Genomic DNA, 18,284 nt, shown 5'->3' on the forward strand with positions numbered 1-18,284 from the left:
AAAGAGCACTGGCTGATCTTCTAGAGAATCTGTTGTTTTTAACAAAATCTCAATCATTTGAATTCTCCAATAAAGACTCAGGAGCCAGATGCTGAGGTAAAAACCTGCTAACTCAGAGAAGCAAAGAGGGCACCCTGCTGACCATCTCTGCCAAATCCCAGAAGCCTCCTCCTTCTCCCACACCATCTCCAATACATCTGCTCAAGGTAGTACTCCTCTTTTCTCTGTGTCTCCACTCCTCCTAACACTGCCTGGCTATATATATAAATAAATCTTAAGAAAAAAAAGCAGGACAATGGTGGTGCACACCTTTAATCCCAGCACTTGGGAGGCAGAGGCAGGCAGATCTCTGAGTTTGAGGTCAGCCTGGTGTAGAGAGTGAGTTTCAGGACAGGCTCAAAAGTTACAGAGAAACCCCATCTCAGAAAAAAAAAAAAAAACAGAAAATAAAATAATGGGGTCTACTAATAGACAATGAAAGCAAACCTGTTTTGCAATGGTATAGTCGTTTGGTTAGCCTGGGAGCTCCATTTTTTAAAAACGATTTATTTTATTTTTATTTGTGTGTATGAGTGTGTGTGTGGGGGGGTTACACTGTGTTTGAGTATCCATGGAAACCAGAAGAGGATGTTTGAGGCCCTGGAAATCTAGTTACAGGGTTACAGGTTGTGATCGACCCAACATGGATGCTGGGAACTGAACTCTAGTTCTCTGCAATAAAAATGAGTACTTTTTTATAAAAAGATTTTATTTTTCTTTTATGTGTACAATTGCCTTGCCCACATGTCTGTACATATGCACACTGCATTCATGCCCGAAAAAAAGGGTGTAGGTCCCCCAGAACCAGAGCCGCATATGCTGTGAGCAACCATGTGGGTGCTGGGAACCCAACCCAGGTCCTCTGGAAGAGTGGCAAGTGCTCCTGACCACTGAGCCGCCTCTCTCCAACACCACAGTAAACACTCTTTAACTACTGAGCCGAGATCTCTCCAGCCAGGTGACTTTATCTTTAAAACAGAAAACATTCAAAGCCAAAGAGTCACTGGCCTGGACAGGGAAATCGAGATCATTCCAGCAAGGGGCAGGAGAACAGAAGGCCTTACCTGAGGTACTAAGGCTTCCCGATGTGAGTTTTCTCTGCCGGTTTTCCTGATAATGTAACAGGTGAGACCACAAAGCTGATTTCCCCTGGAACCAATGGGAGGGATGAACAGCTGTTATGACGTTCAGCACGCAAACAGCAGCTTTTGCTACAAGTATTAGTGCTGCGTCTGGTTTCAATTCCTTCAAACACACACAATGTACACAAATCATCTTATACTAAAATCCAGGAGAGACAGAACAGAAGAGAACAACAAGCTGAAATGGTTACCAACTGAAATACAAGAGGCATGGAAAGGACCCATGATTAAGAAAGTAAAAGACAATCTCTAAATGCTCTGGTGGAGATAGGTCACTACCCTATGAGAGTCTATAAACAGCTTCTAAACTTCCTATTATATTTAAAGGCATTCCTGCCCTTCATTGCAGGTTGGGATGAATAAGTCAGGCTGGCCTCAAACTCACAGGAATTCTCTTGCCTCTGCCTCCTGAGCGCGGGAATTAAATTATATGCCACCATGCCCAATTTCATCTTGGGAGTTGTTTTGTTTTGGTTTTTTGAGACAAGATTTCTCTGTGAAACAGTCCTGGCCATCCTGGAACTCACTCTGTAAACCAGGCTGGCCTCAAACTCACAGATATCTGCTTGCCTCTGCCTCCCAAGTGCATGCGCCACCACCGCCTAGCCCCACCTTGTTTTTTTAAGACAAGTTCTCTCACTGACTTGGAGTTCATCAAGTACTGGCTGTCCAGTGAGCCTGCCTCTCCTCCTCATGGGCACTCACCACCATTAGCTTTTTTTACATGAGTTCTGGAGACTGGACTCAGGTCATCAGGCTTGTACAGCAAGCTTTTTACCAACTGAGCCATCTCCCCAGCCTTCATAACTATCACAGATGACAAATATTTCAGATTCATGGTCATGTTCCTATGTGGTTGATAAAAAATATAGTATGTATTATGTTAGTAACAGAATTTATAATACTCTTACAAAGTCTTTCAGTTTTGTATTTAATGAAAGTAATAATGATAGATGCTATCATATCTCAGCACTTACTACTAGGACAGCACGATCACAGTGCTGTGGATGTGGCTCAGCTGGTAGAGTGCTTGCCCAGCAGACACCAAGGCAGTACCACATAAATCCCCATTGTAGCAATCCATGCCTATAATTTCTACACTCCAGAGGTGGAGGCGTAAGGATCAGATATCCAAGGATAGCAAGGGCTACACAGAGAGACACTGTCTCAAGAAGAAAATAAAAAAGGCCGGGCAGTGGCGGCACACACCTTTAATCCCAGCACTTGGGAGGCAGAGGCAGGCAGATCTCTGAGTCTGAGGCCAGCCTGGTCTACAGAGTGTGTTCTAGGATAGCTAGGGCTACACAGAGAAACACTTTCTCAAGAAACAACAACACCCCCCCAATAAAAAAATTAAATACATAAAGGGGTGTGGATACCGGTCAAATGTTGGAGTGCTTGCTTAGCACACATGAAACCCTGGATATGATTCCTGGCACTGCTCCAGCCAGGGGTGGTACGCATCTGTAATACCACTTGGGAGGATCAGGACTTCAGGGTTACTCTTGAATGCATACAGAGTTCAAAGCCAGCCTAGACTACATGAGACCCTGCTTCAAAACAAATACATTAAACAAAGATGCTACTTTGACTCCCACTTAAAAGTACATCACTGAAATAAGGAAATTCTCTGAGAATTATGTGGCAAAAAAACAAAAACAACCTACTCAGCTCCTCCTCAGGGAGATGTTTACCCTTCAGTGAGAGCCCCGTTTCTACTAGGGCTCTAAAACCAGTGCGAGCCTGGTGCTTCATGAGCTCAGGCTCAACCACTCTACCTCAGACACAGCCAACAGCTAAAGAATCCACCAAGCTGACCTGCAGCTTAATCCCAAGAAAGACAACATTTTTAAAGTTTTAAAAAACACAGAAGTATAAAGTTTATTCTTAAGGAAAAAAGCTGAATTCACATTTGTTTAGCTGTCTCATGGCTCATTCTGGAAACACTTTGTTCCACCTTTAAAGCTAGCCAAGCTAGACAGATAGTAAGGGGCAACAGTTCTCAACCTGTGGGTCAAGACCCCTTGGGGGGGGGGGAATCGAACGACCTTTCCACAGGGGTCAAATAGAGATTCTGCATATCAGATATTTATCTTATGACTCATAACAATAGCAAAATCACAGTAATGAAGTAGCAAAAAAAATTTATGGCAGAGGGTCACCACATAAGGTGTACTAAAGGGCTACAGAGTGTTAATTTAATAAGCTTGAGAAGCACTGGGAAAGGGAGACTAGTAAGTGAAACCAGAAGTTAGACCATTACCTGTTTCACTTGCAGCCCATGGCTCCAGATCCTTTCCAGAAGGTCACAGAGGCTGGCAATCAAGGTGTTCTCTTCCACACCAGTGATGTTCACCTCTCCATGCCCCAGCTCCACAGCCTCTCGGCCCATCTTCTCCACCAGCATCCTCTTGGTCTAAGAATGGGAAAGCAGGATAGAGCCCTACAGCGAGTAGAACCACACACGGTTGCAGAGGGCTGTGGCAGTCTGCAAGGCACATGTGCTGGGCTGGGAAGGACAAGATAAAGAAGCCCCAGGGACAGTGTACTTACTGACATATAGGTCAGGTATGGGGAGTGCAAGCTTTCAAAGTCCAGGAAAGAGGAGGTAAAAAACACAGCTACCAGCATGTAACCCTAGCAAGGGAGTTCATCACTCTGGAGTCAAGCCTTTGCCTTTATGAGATGAAAAGAGTTGAATAAAATCCTTTATTCATGCCTACATCTGATTTCTCCCATTCTCACTGCTTGAATAAATATGCCGAACAAACCTTCAAGCACATGTATAACCTAGAAATAAATCTGAAATAACCCTCAAGGAAACAAGAAGTTATTAAGTATAATTTCAGGTCAAACTCTGTAAATGCTTATTGTAAATATGTAACAACATCATCAATGTCAAAGATGATTGAGAAACATGAACCCTTTCAAGAACTGTATCAACAATGTTCTCGAGGGCAGGAAAGGAAACATATGGGAGAATCACAAGTAACTCAGAACCAACTGTCAGTTTAAAACAATTTTTTTTAACTTAGGGGCTGGAAAAAATAGCTCAGGGTTAAGAGCCTCTACTGCTCCTGTAAGAGGGCTAAGGCATGGGCTCGGGCTCAGTCCCAGAACCTATACTGGACAGATCACAACAGCCTGTAGCTCAAGCTGCAGGGGAACTGATACCCGATTCTGGCCATCTGAGGGAAGCTGCATTCAAGCACACACAATCACGGAGACACACACACATAACTAAAAAAATAAAATCCTGGGCTAAAGAGCTGGCTTAGTGTTGAAGAGTACTGGTTCTTGCAAAGAACCCAGGTTCAATTCCTAGCACCCACACGGAGGCTCACCACTTCTTTAGGCACCATGCATGCATGTGGTACACAGATAAATGCAGGCAAAGCACTCATACAAAATACAATAAACCTGAAAATAAATAAATAAATAAAGTCTTGAAATTAAAAAAGTTTGAATTTAAAATATCAATTCTGATAAAACAGCTTTTTGTATTTGTTTTTGAAACAGGATCTATGTAAACTAGACTGGCCTCAAACTCAGAGATCTGTCTGCCTCTACCTCTTCAGGGCTAAGATGCTAAGACTAAAATAAAGGTTGCACACCACCATGCCCTGCTTTTAAGTTTTTAGTGGTGGGTGTGTGTGTGTGTGTGTGTGTGTGTGTGTGTGTGTGTGTGTGTGTGTGTGCGCGCGCGCGCGCGCGCGCGCGCGCGCGTAAGAGAGGAGAGAGAGAGAGACAGCGCATGCATAAGTGCCATGGTACTTGTGTGAAATCAGATGGCTTGGCAGTCTGTGTCTTCACCTGATGAACCAGCCTGACTCCATCTTAAGATTAAAAGAAATCCTGTTACAAGGTCAAAATAAGTTCATTCTTGCTTTCTATGAAACTTGGAGTAGACCATATTTTGACCCATTTTCTGAAATTTGACATATTCCCCACCCTATGCCCTAATCTCCACCCTGATATGATGTTCTACCAAATAATTTTTGAAATGTTCTGCCAAATTCCTATGTAACCAAAACCCTTGAAAATCCCATAGTCCTGCAGTTTGGGGGCTAATATAAACACCACCTTCTCCTATGTTCAATGCTATTTTCTTGAACCCTGCTTTAGGGAGATGATAGCCCTGTGTGACAGAAAAATAAAGCTTGCTTAATTTGGTCCAAAAATCTGGGTAATGATTACTCTTGTTCAGTGGATTTAAAAACCACTGAGCTATCTCTCCAGCCCAACTTTCTTAAAGTAAGAATTTCTTCTAATTTCACTAATAACTATCAGGATGCAGCAGAGAATAAACATCTGAGTTGTCCTAAAAATTATGATACTATAAAAAAAGGATTTTTTATTATAAAATTATAAATTTATAGACAAGGCAGTGGTGGCACATGCCTTTAATTATAGCATTCAGGAGGCAGACACAGCAAATCTCTGAGTTTGAGGCCATCCTGATCTACAGAGTGAGTTCCAGGACAGTTAGGAATACACAGAAAAACCCTATCTTAAAATTTTTTTAAATACAAAAAAAAGAAAGAAATTACATTGTATCAATATAATTTTGTTATATGTATACTTCCGCTCTTAATTAAGGTATTGTATTTGTACTACTCATTTAAAAATGTAAAATTAAGAAATATAGGTTAATAATTAGTCATCTATAATAGTCAAGCTTGTAGTCATGTGAGGTTTTCTAGATATAAAAAGATATATTTCAGTTAGATAATCTTCAAATCTTTCAAAGACTACAAAATATGGCATTTAAAATGTTTGCCGGGCAGTGGTGGCGCACGCCTTTAATCCCAGCACTCGGGAGGCAGAGGCAGGTGGATCTCTGTAAGTTCGAGACCAGCCTGGTCTACAAGAGTTAGTTCCAGGACAGGCTCCAAAGCCACAGAGAAACCCTGTCTCGAAAAACCAAAAATAAATAAATAAATAAATAAAATGTTTTAAGAATTTAGGAAGCTGGGTGGTAGTGGCACATGCCTTTAATCCCAGCACTAAGGAGGCAGAGGCAGGCGGATCTCTGTGAGTTCGAGGCCAGCCTGGCCTACAAGAGCTAGTTCCAGGACAGGCCCCAAAGCTACAGAGAAACCCTGTCTCCAAAAGCAAAAAACAAACAAACAGAAAAAAAAAGAACTTAGGACAATGAGACACATCTGCTCCTGGCAGCATCAATCTACTTCAAGAGGATGATGGGTATTGAAGAGGCTCCTCATAGAGTTTGTTAGCCATTTGGGCAAAAAACTGCTCTTGCCTGAACTGTCTGACTAGACTTGCAGGACCCACAAAAAAAATGACTGCTGACGCTGCCTAAAGAAGGTGAGACAGTCCTTTGGGGTTCCTGCTTCATGAAAGAGTCTGACAGACATCCTGAAGAAAGTGACTGACAAACTGCCAATAGAGGTGGAATTGTCTTCAAAATTTCCTGCTTCATGGAAAAGTTTGCCAGATACCATGGGCCTGTAGGCTGAAGATGAGTGCCCCAATGGTACAGAAGAACTTTGGGTGACTATTCAGGCAGTAATATGTCTCTGTCAATTCTAGAGTTTTAGAAGTTGCTTATAATGCACTTCCTGTTTACTCAGGTAATACTGTATCTTTCTGGAGTCTTTCATGGAGTTGAAGAATAGATATAGCTTTCCTTAGTTATGATAAAAAGTAAATATAAATATTATAACTATAATTCTTGCTTGATACCTGTTTTGTTATATGTAATCTTGCTATGTTAAACCTTCCTTTTTATTTAGACAGAAAAAGGGAGGTGATGTGGGGCATGATGTATGCTGTAAATATATTTTATTGCCATTGGTTAATAAAGAAGCTGCTTTCGGCCAATGGCTTAACAGAGTAAAGCCAGGCTGAAAGAGATATATAGAGAGAGTAGGCGGAGTCAGTCAGAGAAGCCATGCAGCCGCTGGAGACAGATGCCTCCGCTGGAGCCCACTGAAACTTTGCCAGTAGGTCACGACCTCATGGTGATGCACAGACTAGTGGAGATGGGTTAGTTTAGGATGTAAGAGCTAGCTAGCAATATACTTAAGCTATTGGCCAAACAGTATTGCAAATAGTTTCTGAGTGATTACTTCGGGTCTAAGTGGCTGGGAATGAACAAGCATCTTCCCCCAACTATATTGCATTTATAACTTAAATATTAAAAATTAATCTTTCTTTTGGTATTGAGAAAAACATCTAAACCACTAAGCTTAAACTGAATAACAACAAATGTTGAGTTAACATGGAATAAGAATCCCACAAACTATTTTGAGACATGAAAAGTGATTGCTATCAGATCACAATAGAGACACAAAAACATTTCCACATATGCAAAGCAATCTGTAATAATTAATAAGGCCACAAGGTTTTAAGGTTAGCATTATTCCATTATATAAGGAGTGGAGCCAGTCAGATGGCTTGCCAAGCAAACTTGACCATAAGAGTTCGAGCATCAGAAACCACATGAAGAGGAAAGGAGAGAAGTGACTTACAAAGCTGTCCTGACTTTAGTTGGGTGGTAGTGGTGCACACCTTTAATCCTAGCACTCAAGAGGCAGAGGCAGGCAGTTTTCTGTGAGTTTGAGGCCAGCCTGGACTACAGAGAGAGTTTCAGGGATACACAGAGAAACCCTGTCTCAAAACACACACACACACACACACATTTTAACTAAAAAAGGAGTGCTTGGAGCCAAGCAATGACCTCCATTTTGCTGCCAAGGGAGCAGCAGCACTCAGATGTCCACAGCTCACCTTGTTGCGGCACTCCTTCAGCAGGCCTTCTACAAACTTCCAGTTGGTCTGGGCGATGACTGACGGAGAGAGGTTGGACAGTTTGGGCTGACGGATGGTGCTGCCCATATTCCTGGCTTCCTGGATGTACTTCTACATCAAACAGAAAAGGCAAAGACCTTTTATGTCCGTGTACAGAAACCATTTTTGCCTTAAAGGGAAAAACCAAAATAATACAATTTCTGGTTTTGCTGACCAGGTATAATAAATTACCTTTGATTTAAAGTCACAAGAGGGACTTACACAAGTGTTCTTGTGCACAGTGCACGCATACATACTAGCAGGCATATTCAACTTTTTGACATTATGACATGATATTGTCCTCAACAAAGTTTGTACCTAAGAATCCTGCAGTGGAGTTACAGATCACAATAAGTAAACAAACTGATCCCACAATGTTTTACGTTAGGCTGCATCCCAGGGAGCATGTAGTCAGGAGTCCATAGGTTGGACATGCCTGCTACTGCATACACAGCTCACTGAACAAATCCAATCAAACCGCAATTTGACTGTGATAATCATTTCATCCACCATGATGAAAGGAACTGAACTAGTCTCACCATATAAAAAGGATTTATTTGTCTTAATCTTGCTAAATCAAGAACTAAGGGAACAACCATACTTTCTACTCTTCTACAGTATGTTGCTCTTTCTTTGTATGCTGTTTAATACAGAGTCCACATCAATTTCATATACTATATGGGCATTCTTGACATCTCAGGTTTATGACCAGCATTTTATCCTAATATTGCCCCCCCTCCATATTATCCCTAGTACCACAACCCTGTCCATTTTATTTTCTGACCCATTAATCTACCCCTACTGCCAACTGCTATCTGCCTCCTAACTGGCTATCTATCCCTCTCTCTCTCTGTTTCTCTCCTCCAAAGTCTTCCACAGCCTGCTTTATATAACACACAGCTTTAGATCCTGCCCTCTACTTGGAAGTGTTGTTCTTTCTCTGTAACAAAGCTATTGAGCCCTAAGGCCTCAACAGACACTGGCTCCTCCTCCAAATAGTTGTTTGTTGATTATCCCACTAAAAATGATCTTCACATTCTCTCACCAGTGATTGTGAGAGGATCTGCCCTTCGCATGGCTCCTTCAAAAGATTTTTCAACTTGATTTACATTTGTACCTGTCTCAACTCCCTAATACACTTACTCTGAGGAAACGGCAGCCTCCTTGTCATCTTAGTACGTCAGATGCTCACCCCAGTCAGTGATTCTGACCAACAGAACAACAAACGCAGCTAAAAACAGAACTGAAGTGTGGCAGAAGATGGGGTGAGAGATTTACAACATCAGTATCAATTAACCTATCCCAACAGCACAAAAATCTAAGCATAATTTATAGACCAGCAGTAAAAATTTCATAACTATACCTTAAATTTTTAAAAAAAAATTGTTTTGTGGTGCTGGGGTGAAACTCTAGTGGCCTACCCCTATAAGACAAGTGTTCTTAGCACTGAGATACAATCAGCCTTTCAAGTTTTCATTTACTTCTTTAAAAAACAGCCAAGAGTGAGTCAGCCCCAGAGCTTTGAGCATGGGAGAGTCGTGCCCATTACTCATCTGTCACACAGCAGCACGGCCACCAACATCTGAGGCAAGTGGGAGAGCTGTCCCTGCTCCTCACCAGGAGAGCAGGCCCACACCTTGTCTGGGCAGCACAATAGAGCCAGTCCTGTTGATGGAGGTGTGGATGAGCCAGCCCAGAAGTTGTGAGCATGGGAGAGCTGTCAGGTGGCAGCATGGGTAGGGAGAGGCTCTCCTCCTCCCAGTTCTTCAATGGCTGAGGCAGGTGGGAAAGCTGCCACTGAGGTCATAAGAGCAGGAGAGCTGTCCCTCCCCTCATCAGCTGCAGCACTTGGAAAAGCGGCCCCTATGCCATGCCTAGTAGAGCTGGTCCTGAAGGTGTCGATGTGGAAGAACCGACCCTGGGGACATGGACGCAGGGGAACTAGTGCTGCCCCTTGCTCATCACTGGAAGGAGTGAACTCGCCAGGGCAATGCAGGAGAGCTCACCCTGGAGGGCTGACAAACCCTGCAACTAACTACTCAGGCTCAGAACCAGTGTGTTACAAGTTGGCCCACCCCAACATCCACTCATCTGTGATCTGAAGGAGCATGTGAAAGGACCAGTCCTGCAGACCCAAAGCTGCAGGCTCCAAAATCTCCACAAACAGGGCAAGAACAGAATATCCAAAAAGAGTCTCAGAGAGGGCCCACCTCTGATACTACCATTGATAGTGTAGCAGAAACCAGGGGCCTCGAACCAGACCAATGACTCTGCAATGAACACTTGCAAAGAGTAAAAATAAGTTTAAAAAAAAAAAGTAAAAATGTATGGATAAAAGAGTTTAATGCATGACTCACTATGTCATACGATAGCTTCTATGATAAGACTGGTTTTTTCCTTTTTTTCCCCCTCTCTTAAATTTTAGTTTATTTTATTTTGGGGGAAAGACTGCAAAGGCAGAGGGCAGATATGAAGGGACAGGAAAGTTAATGGAATGGAGATGTATGATGTAAAAGACACAAAAAATAAATAAAAAAGAAAGTTTAAAGAAAAGTCAAGAAAACAAGCTATTTTCCAACTTACTGAGGTGCTAGACACACATGAAAATAGTCTCCCTAACTGAATTTTATTGGTTTAAGATGAGAAATCACAATATCTTTTAAGTTCCTGAAAGGCTTCGCAACTAATCTAAAGCACGGTCTTCAGCTAGTTTAAAACTAGAGACTATGCTAAGAAGCAGAAACTCAGCTTGCAGCAGAGAGGATTCAGGAAATAAATCCAATAATCTGCAATACCACTGTGATGGTTTGAATGAAGATGACCCCATAGGCTCCTATGTTTGAATGCTTGGTTCCTAATCAGTGAAACTGTTTGAGAGGTGTCAGGACAGGGTTTCTCAACCTTCCTAATGCTATGGCCCTTTAATATAGCTCCTCATGTTGTAGTGACCCCCAACCATAGGATTATTTTTGTTGCTACTTCATAATTGTAATTTTGCTGTTAGGAATCATAATGTAAATATCTGATGTACAACCCCCAACCCAAAGAGGGCATGACCCACAGCTTAAGAACCATGGGTTAGGCAGTAGGGCCCTATTGGTGGAAGAATGTGACTGGCGGTGGGCTTGAGGTTTCAAAAGCCCAATCTGGGCTCTCTCCCCACCCCCTTTTCTTTCTCTGAAGATCAGGATGTAAACTCTCAGCTATTGCTCCAGCACCATACCTGCCTACCTACAACCACAGCCCTCGCCACGATGGAACAACCCTCTGAAACTGTACACAAGTCCACAATTAAAAGCTTTCTTTTATAAGAGCTGCCTTAGTCGTGACATCTCTTCAAAGCAGAATAATAACTAAGTAAGACACTATCCCTCCCTCTCCTTGAAGCATGATTAATAAAAGCTCAGAGAAAGAAACTGGGGTTCAACCTAAAGATCTGAAAAGCAAAGCAACCAGCCACTGGCTCTTACTCAACCTTAGTCTGAAAGTGGCAATCCTGCCTCCAGGAATCTCAGAATGAGACTGTGTGTTGAGAGCTGTTTCCTCCTGTTTTATAATCCTCTCTAGTGTGGGGATTAAAGGCAAGTACTGCCCGGTTTCTACGGCAGCTAGTGTGGCTACTGGAATTAGAGGTGCATATCATTGTGGCTACTGGGACTACAGGTGTGTGTTACCATTACCTGGTCTGTAAGGCTGACCAGTGTGACTGTTTTACTCTCAGATCTTCAGGTAGTCTTTAATTATTAAAATACAATTGAAATGCCATTACATCTCCTTATCCACATAAGGGGCAAAAATAAAGACAGGTCCACAATCTCCATTCTTCTCTATTGCCGCAATAAAATATGCTGACAAGAGCAACTCAGGTACAAAGTGTTGATTCGGGCTCACAGATGTACATCACAGTTTATCATACAGGAGGTCCCAGCACCAGGACCTGAGGGAGCTGATCTCATCATATCCACAATCAGCAGAGAGCAAGGATGCATGCAGGCTGGTCCTAGGTTTGCTTTCTCTACTCTTATATGATTCAGGATCCCCTACCCAGGGAATTGTGTCACCCACAGCAAAAGGATCTTCCCACATCAATTAAGGTAATCAAGATAATCCCCCACAGACATGCTTACAGGCCAACCTAATCTAGACACTGACCCTCCCCCCCATTCTGGACTGTGTCAAGTCAGCAAGAGAACTAAGACACAGGGAAAAGTCCTCCACCTTCAGATTCAGAGTCAAAGAACTCACCCCAGTTCACTTTCCTCCATTATATTTTAATAAAATTAGCTCATTTCCTAACATACAAGAAGTCCTAATTTTAAAGGCATTTCTCTGAAGTTTCAGCCTGCCATCTTCTGAGGTTTGTATTACACTCAGCAGGGAGTTAGCAGAGAAAACATACAAGGTCCACACTTAAAAGCTCTTCTCTGTGGAGAAAGGCCACTGCTGGTAGAGCACACAAAAGGCGAGTGGGGCGCGAGAGCAGGAGGAGTCCTTGCCATTCACAAGGAGCCATACCTCTCTCTGGTCATTGTCCAAGCGCAGGTGTTCTGTGTGCTGCTTTTGCCGGTCTTTCCGCCTCCACTGGGCAGGGGCGTTCCTTTTTGTCCACCTGACAATATCAAAGAGGCCATTAAGAATATCTACTACTCTATGAGTTCTAAGCCAACCTGGTCTACACAGTGAGAGACTCTGTCTCAAAACAGAAAAAAAAAGAGCCACTAAAAAGTAAAGCTCCTGACAAAAGAGAAAGAGAATGTCTGAGCAGTTGGTGAAGACAATATGAAGTCCTTAGGGACGAGCAGCTACAAAGAGGAAGCGTGCTCCAAAGACTAAGAGAGAATTTGTCTTGAAATATCTACCAAACTTCACATGCAGATACAAAGCTGTCTGGGCTACAGATACTCATCTCCAAAAGTAAAGAACCATCCAGCCACGTTATCCACTTTATCTCCAATTTATATAGGGTTCAGGTATGAGGCTGTTTTAACCCACTTGCAGCCTGGCTGCCTCCGAGTCCTGGGAATACAGTTATCTTAAATTTGTACAGTGGAGACAAACACTGACAGACACTCTTGGCACCTGCATAGTTTGGGTCTTGTCCAAGTAACCACTCTAGCTTAGACTCTGGATGCCACCGGTTACTCCACTTGGTAGTGAGGTTGGAGCATCTCTAGGGTTTACTCACTTGTTGCTGGCTGGCCCAGTGCAAAGGACATCAGACTGCAACTTAGGGAAAAAGCCAGGCTCATATTTTCCTTGTCCAATTTTCATATCAAGAAGATGTGGGTGAACTGCAGTGTGGTCTATTTTTGCCAGACGTAGTTCAATTGCTTTTTCTGAATGAGATTAAAAAAAAAATATTAAGGCAAACTTTTTTTTAAAAGTAACTACTCTTCAATTCTAGCCAAGATAAGACTGAAAAAAATTGATTTTTACCTTCTTTCCTGAAATATATACAAGCAGGAAAACAGACATAAAATACGATTTCAAAACACTTGCCATCAGGCAATGAGGGACAGGAGTCCCTAAAATTTAGAAATAAATGGGGTAATTCTTACTAATGCCTCAGCTAACTGCCCTGAGAATTTTCTGTTGGGACACACAGAGGGGAACCTTAGAGTCTGGTTCGGTCCCAAAGGCTGGCAATATGGACAGTGGCAAAGAGTTTGTTCTAGAACATCTGTAGGGATCTCTAGGCTCTGCAAACTGCCTCAAGTGACACTATGACATCTCTTTTTCTAAAAAAAAAAAAAAAAAAAAACCTTAAAAATGAGGGCTAGTTAGCTCTTCATCCCACAGCTTAAACACTGTATTCTAATAGACTTGTGAGACTACATATCAGACAAGAGTGACTCAGACACTGCAGATGCAGCACGCAGACTACAGATGGGCTGAGAACTGACTAGCAGACAAGCAGAGCCTCAAATGAGCAAAGCTTTCACAGCCCTTGGCTGTTTAAATACGGCCATTTTCAAGTATGATACAAGATGAAAAGGACTGAGCATCCTGATTTGGTTTTTTGTTTTGCTTTTGTTTTTGGCTTTTGGTTTGTTGAGACAGGGTTTCTCTGTGTATCTCTGGCTGACCTGGAACTCACTCTGTAGACCAGGCTGACCTCGAACTCACAGAGATCCCCCAGCCTCTGCCTCTTGAATGCTGAAATTAAAGTCATGTGCCACCACAGGACAGAAATCCTGACTTTAAAAATGATTTTGAAGCCGAGCTGTGGTGGCACAGGCCTTTAATCCCAACAGGGAGGCAGAGGCAGGAAGACCTCTGAGTTCAAGGCCATCCTGGTTAACTGAGTGAGTTCCAGGGCAGTCCAAGGTACTCAGAGAAACCATCTCAAAACAAAACAAAACAACAACAAAAACCCCAGAAACAAAAATGATTTTGAGAGGCAGGTGGATCTCTAGGAATTCAAGGCCAGCCAGGTTTACGGAGCAGTTCTAGGCCAGTCAAGGCTCAGTCCCAAAAACAAACAAACAAACAAAAAGGATTTCCAGGCCAAAAGAAAACAAAACAAAAGGAAGAAAGCAGAGTGGTGGTGCACACCACACCCATTAGTCTCTGTGCTGAGAGGCATAGACAGGCGGAGCTCTGTGAGTTGAGGCCAGCTTTGTCTATATAGTGAATTCTAGGACAGCCAGGACTACAGAAGTCTTGTCTCAAAAGAACAAAAATAAAATAAAATGATAAGGAAGAACATCACAAGTCATGTGCTAACATACTCAAAGGCAAAAACAGAGAAAGCAGCAGACTCATTTAGGAGCCCTAGAGGAAAGAGGTCTCACCTGCTTCATCCACAGTGGTACACTTCTGGTACATGGATGTCCGGAGAGTAGGTGTCCGAACATTCAACAGTCTGATCTTGTCAACCCTCGAGTCAAAGACCCGGAGAACGGGGTCTTTATCGTCATCATCATGACACATGATCTTGTTGTCAATAAAAGATGCAAACATCTGGGTCTCAAGGAATCTTGAGAGGAAGGGCAGGTAGGGCTCAGGCTGATCTGACAGGAAGGATGCCTAGTGCAACCAAAAGGAAGCAATCAGCAGGGACAAGAACATGACAGTCTTGACCAAAAACAGCAATACACCCAAGGGCTGAAGTGGGACAATTCTATGAAGCCTCCTAGGTCGTTATGAAAACTACAGCTACAACCCTTCTTCCCTTTGTTAACTCTCATAAAAACCTTTGCCTAGAGAAAGAGTCCTTCCCAGCACTGCAAAGCAGAACAGAAACAAAGGAGGGCGCTGTCTAGAAGTAAATTACTGTAGTGATCTGCACGCCTGCTTCTCCACTTGACTTCTCTTCTTCCTGCTGTAATTAGCTCTGAATCGCGGACCCCAGGGTTTCACTCACTTTATCAAAGTTCTGCATCTGCTCCCTGTTGGTGAACCAGGACTCCTTATCCTGGCTAGGCTGGATGACAAACACTTCATAATCAGCAAACATCTGAGTAAAGCGATTAGCAAAAACTTCCCGGATCTGAATGTTTAGCTGGTAAATCCTGAGTTCTTCTTCATCACACTGAACTTTGAAATCTTTATTGCTACTGGGGTCTTCACGAACTTCCAGCTAGAAAGAGAGAGAGAAAGAGAGAGAGGATGAAAATATGAAATATGAAAATATGAATGATTATACTTTCATGCCAAAGAAATGCAACTCATCTGATTGTTTTCATTTTGGACTCAGCAGCAAATGGTAAGAAGGTTTAAATAAAAGAAAGAAAAATGAGAAGAAATATAAAAGGAAGGAATCTAGAAGTTAGAGATTTACCTTAGTGGTAGAATCTTGCCTAGCAAGCAGGTAGAGAGTAAAGATAGGGGAGGGGAGGAGATTCTGTGGAGAAAAGACAGAGTTCAGTCTAAAGGTATCCAGCAACTCACTAAGATGAGGTGCAGTCACTGTGAGCTGCTTGCAATCCAGCCAAGGAAGGAAAGGGCAGAATCACTCCTGGGCAAAGGGCACGAGAGGGAGCTGAAGTCAGGGCAGTGGATCAAACTCTGACTCTGATCTCCTCCTGGTAGCACCTTTCTTTTTTGGGGGGAGGGGGTATAGTGGTGGGATTGGGTTGTCACTTTCCTTACCTTTCAAAGACCATCCTTTTTTTAAAAGGAGATATATATTTTATCTTCCTAAGTATTTCTCTGATCAACTGGTATAGCTTTTTTTAATCTGCTGTACTTTACAAAATAAAATAGAGAAAAGAAATTGCTCACTACTAAAAAATGAGAAGTCCAACAAAATCATTACACTGTCCTAACACTTATATGTAACTAACCAAAGTTGTTTAGCAATGGAAATGGGAAAGGTAGAAAGATAGGCAAACAAGCACAGAAAGCTTAATTTCATCAAAACCAGAAACTGGAAAGCCAAGTGCATCCCTAGAGGAGTCAGCATTACAGAATCTGTTCTAAGCTGCAGCTGAACTCCAGGGCAGAAACACTAAAGGTCTCTAAGCCTCGGCATCAAGATGTATCTCTATCAGGCTGCTGTGACATCACAGGGCAATGGATATGAAAGGTCTAAACTTGGGGCTTACCATCACCATCCTTCCCGACCACTCTGCGGAGTGTCACAGAGAATGGCAACAGGCTCTCCCTGAGCTGTACAAGAAGCCACCCAGGTTCAACCAAGTAACATGTGCTGGACTAGCTGCTAGCACTAGCTCAATTTCCTATATGGAACATTTCCTTAAAGGCTCACAAGTATGCACTGTCCTGACCTGGGTACCTTCTCATCTTAAATCCATCTTCCCAAGGACAGCACTCTAACAAAGATCTAATCTGTCAAAAACTTATTTCCAGCTTCTTACTTTTTCTAAACTCACTCCTGTCCTCTTGACCAAAGCTTGCAACCGGGCAATAGTTTCATTCTCCTTGAGGAGCTCATAGGAATGCAAAGGGGAGCCTGCAATATTTCCATTCCTCTTGTCAGACACAAGCTCAGAGACTCGGATCCTCTTCAGCTTTGAGGCGCTTTCGCTGCAATGGAGATTTCCTTCAGGGGGAATCCCAAAAGCCATGAGGATCTCAGAGACCTCCTGGACAAACTCCAGTTTGTTGGGAAATTGAGGCAAGTCCTCTGGCAACTCAATGAAGTGGTTGTCAACATCCACAAAGCAGAGGTTAGCCTGGAAATCAAAGTAGGAAGGGGCATGAGAGAAGTTTTAGAAAGGACAATGGATACATCTAAATGATATACATTAGACCTGGCACAAAGAAGATGGAGCAAGGCAAAACACCCATACTCACAAAATTAATTAATTTTAAAAAACTTGACACAGGTTTTTTTTACAACTTTAAGACTAAGTAACATACCTAAAATCACTACTTGATAGAGCTGGGATTTGAACTCAGTCATATACTTACACTGCTCACTAACTATCACCCCTATTGATCCTCAGAGGTCTTATACAATTCTTCTTCAGCTTAGTACTTTAAAAGCTCTTGTTCCTGCTCATTTTCTTACACTATTAATTAAAAGAGCTGTTCATGTGCTTATTAACCTGTCCTCACAAGACAAGTAACATTGCCTTCACTCTAACAGATTATTAAGGGGCTCAGGGTATGTGTGTCTCATTTATACAAAAGAAATACATGTTACAAAGTTGTTTTGAGAATTATAATGTCAAAGTTTTTTATAGTACATTCACATGTGTGTGAGTGAGTGTGTATGCACAAGCAAAGTTAGAAAACAATATTCGGGAGTAGGCTCTTTCCTTCTAACATGTGGGTTCTGGGGATTTAACTCGGGTTGTCAGACTGAGCCACTTCAATACTCCCCCCATTTAACTTTTTAATCTACCTGAAATAGGTTACCTTATGGCAAAAGGGAAGGGTCTAGGCTCTTTCCTTCTATCATGTGGGTTCTGGGGATTTAACTCGGGTTGTCAGACTAAGCCACTTCAATACTCCCCCCATTTAACTTTTTAATCTACCTGAAATAGGTTACCTTATGGCAAAAGGGAAGGGTCCTTCTTTAGCAAGGCACTGATACTGTATGCCCAAATGCTGACCCAGTGATCTACAAATTTATCCTTAGCTCAATAACCTTTATGTTCTGGAAGAAGCAGCCAGGGGATAACATGATCAGCTGACTAACACAGCCAGCTCATAAACTTAAATCTATTACAACTACGTTTTTGAACACTCCCTGTATCATTTATGCTGAGTTCATAAGTTGCCCTATCAACTTGTATCTATAAAAAGGAAGCTACCCAGGCTGGAGAGGTGGCTCAGCGGTTAGGAGCACTGCCTGCTCTTCCAGAGGTCCTGAGTTCA

At 42.5% G+C, this 18,284-nt stretch overlaps 1 protein-coding gene across 1 annotated transcript in view; it reads right to left on the minus strand.

Moving 5' to 3' along the window:
* Dennd5a (DENN domain containing 5A) overlaps window positions 1–18,284 on the minus strand; it is an 81,013-nt gene that overhangs the window by 15,574 nt on the left and 47,155 nt on the right. Inside the window, exons 8-15 of the mRNA XM_013347689.2 lie at window positions 16,817–17,134; window positions 15,361–15,576; window positions 14,789–15,023; window positions 13,180–13,330; window positions 12,510–12,603; window positions 7,935–8,066; window positions 3,445–3,597; window positions 1,104–1,188 (exon numbers count right to left, since the gene is read on the minus strand). Coding sequence (XP_013203143.2) covers window positions 1,104–1,188; window positions 3,445–3,597; window positions 7,935–8,066; window positions 12,510–12,603; window positions 13,180–13,330; window positions 14,789–15,023; window positions 15,361–15,576; window positions 16,817–17,134 — 1,384 coding nt within the window. The remainder of the gene's footprint in view (window positions 1–1,103; window positions 1,189–3,444; window positions 3,598–7,934; window positions 8,067–12,509; window positions 12,604–13,179; window positions 13,331–14,788; window positions 15,024–15,360; window positions 15,577–16,816; window positions 17,135–18,284) is intronic.

Source organism: Microtus ochrogaster, chromosome 8 (assembly GCF_000317375.1).
Source record: "Microtus ochrogaster isolate Prairie Vole_2 chromosome 8, MicOch1.0, whole genome shotgun sequence".
In the NCBI taxonomy this organism is placed as follows: Eukaryota; Metazoa; Chordata; class Mammalia; order Rodentia; family Cricetidae; genus Microtus; species Microtus ochrogaster.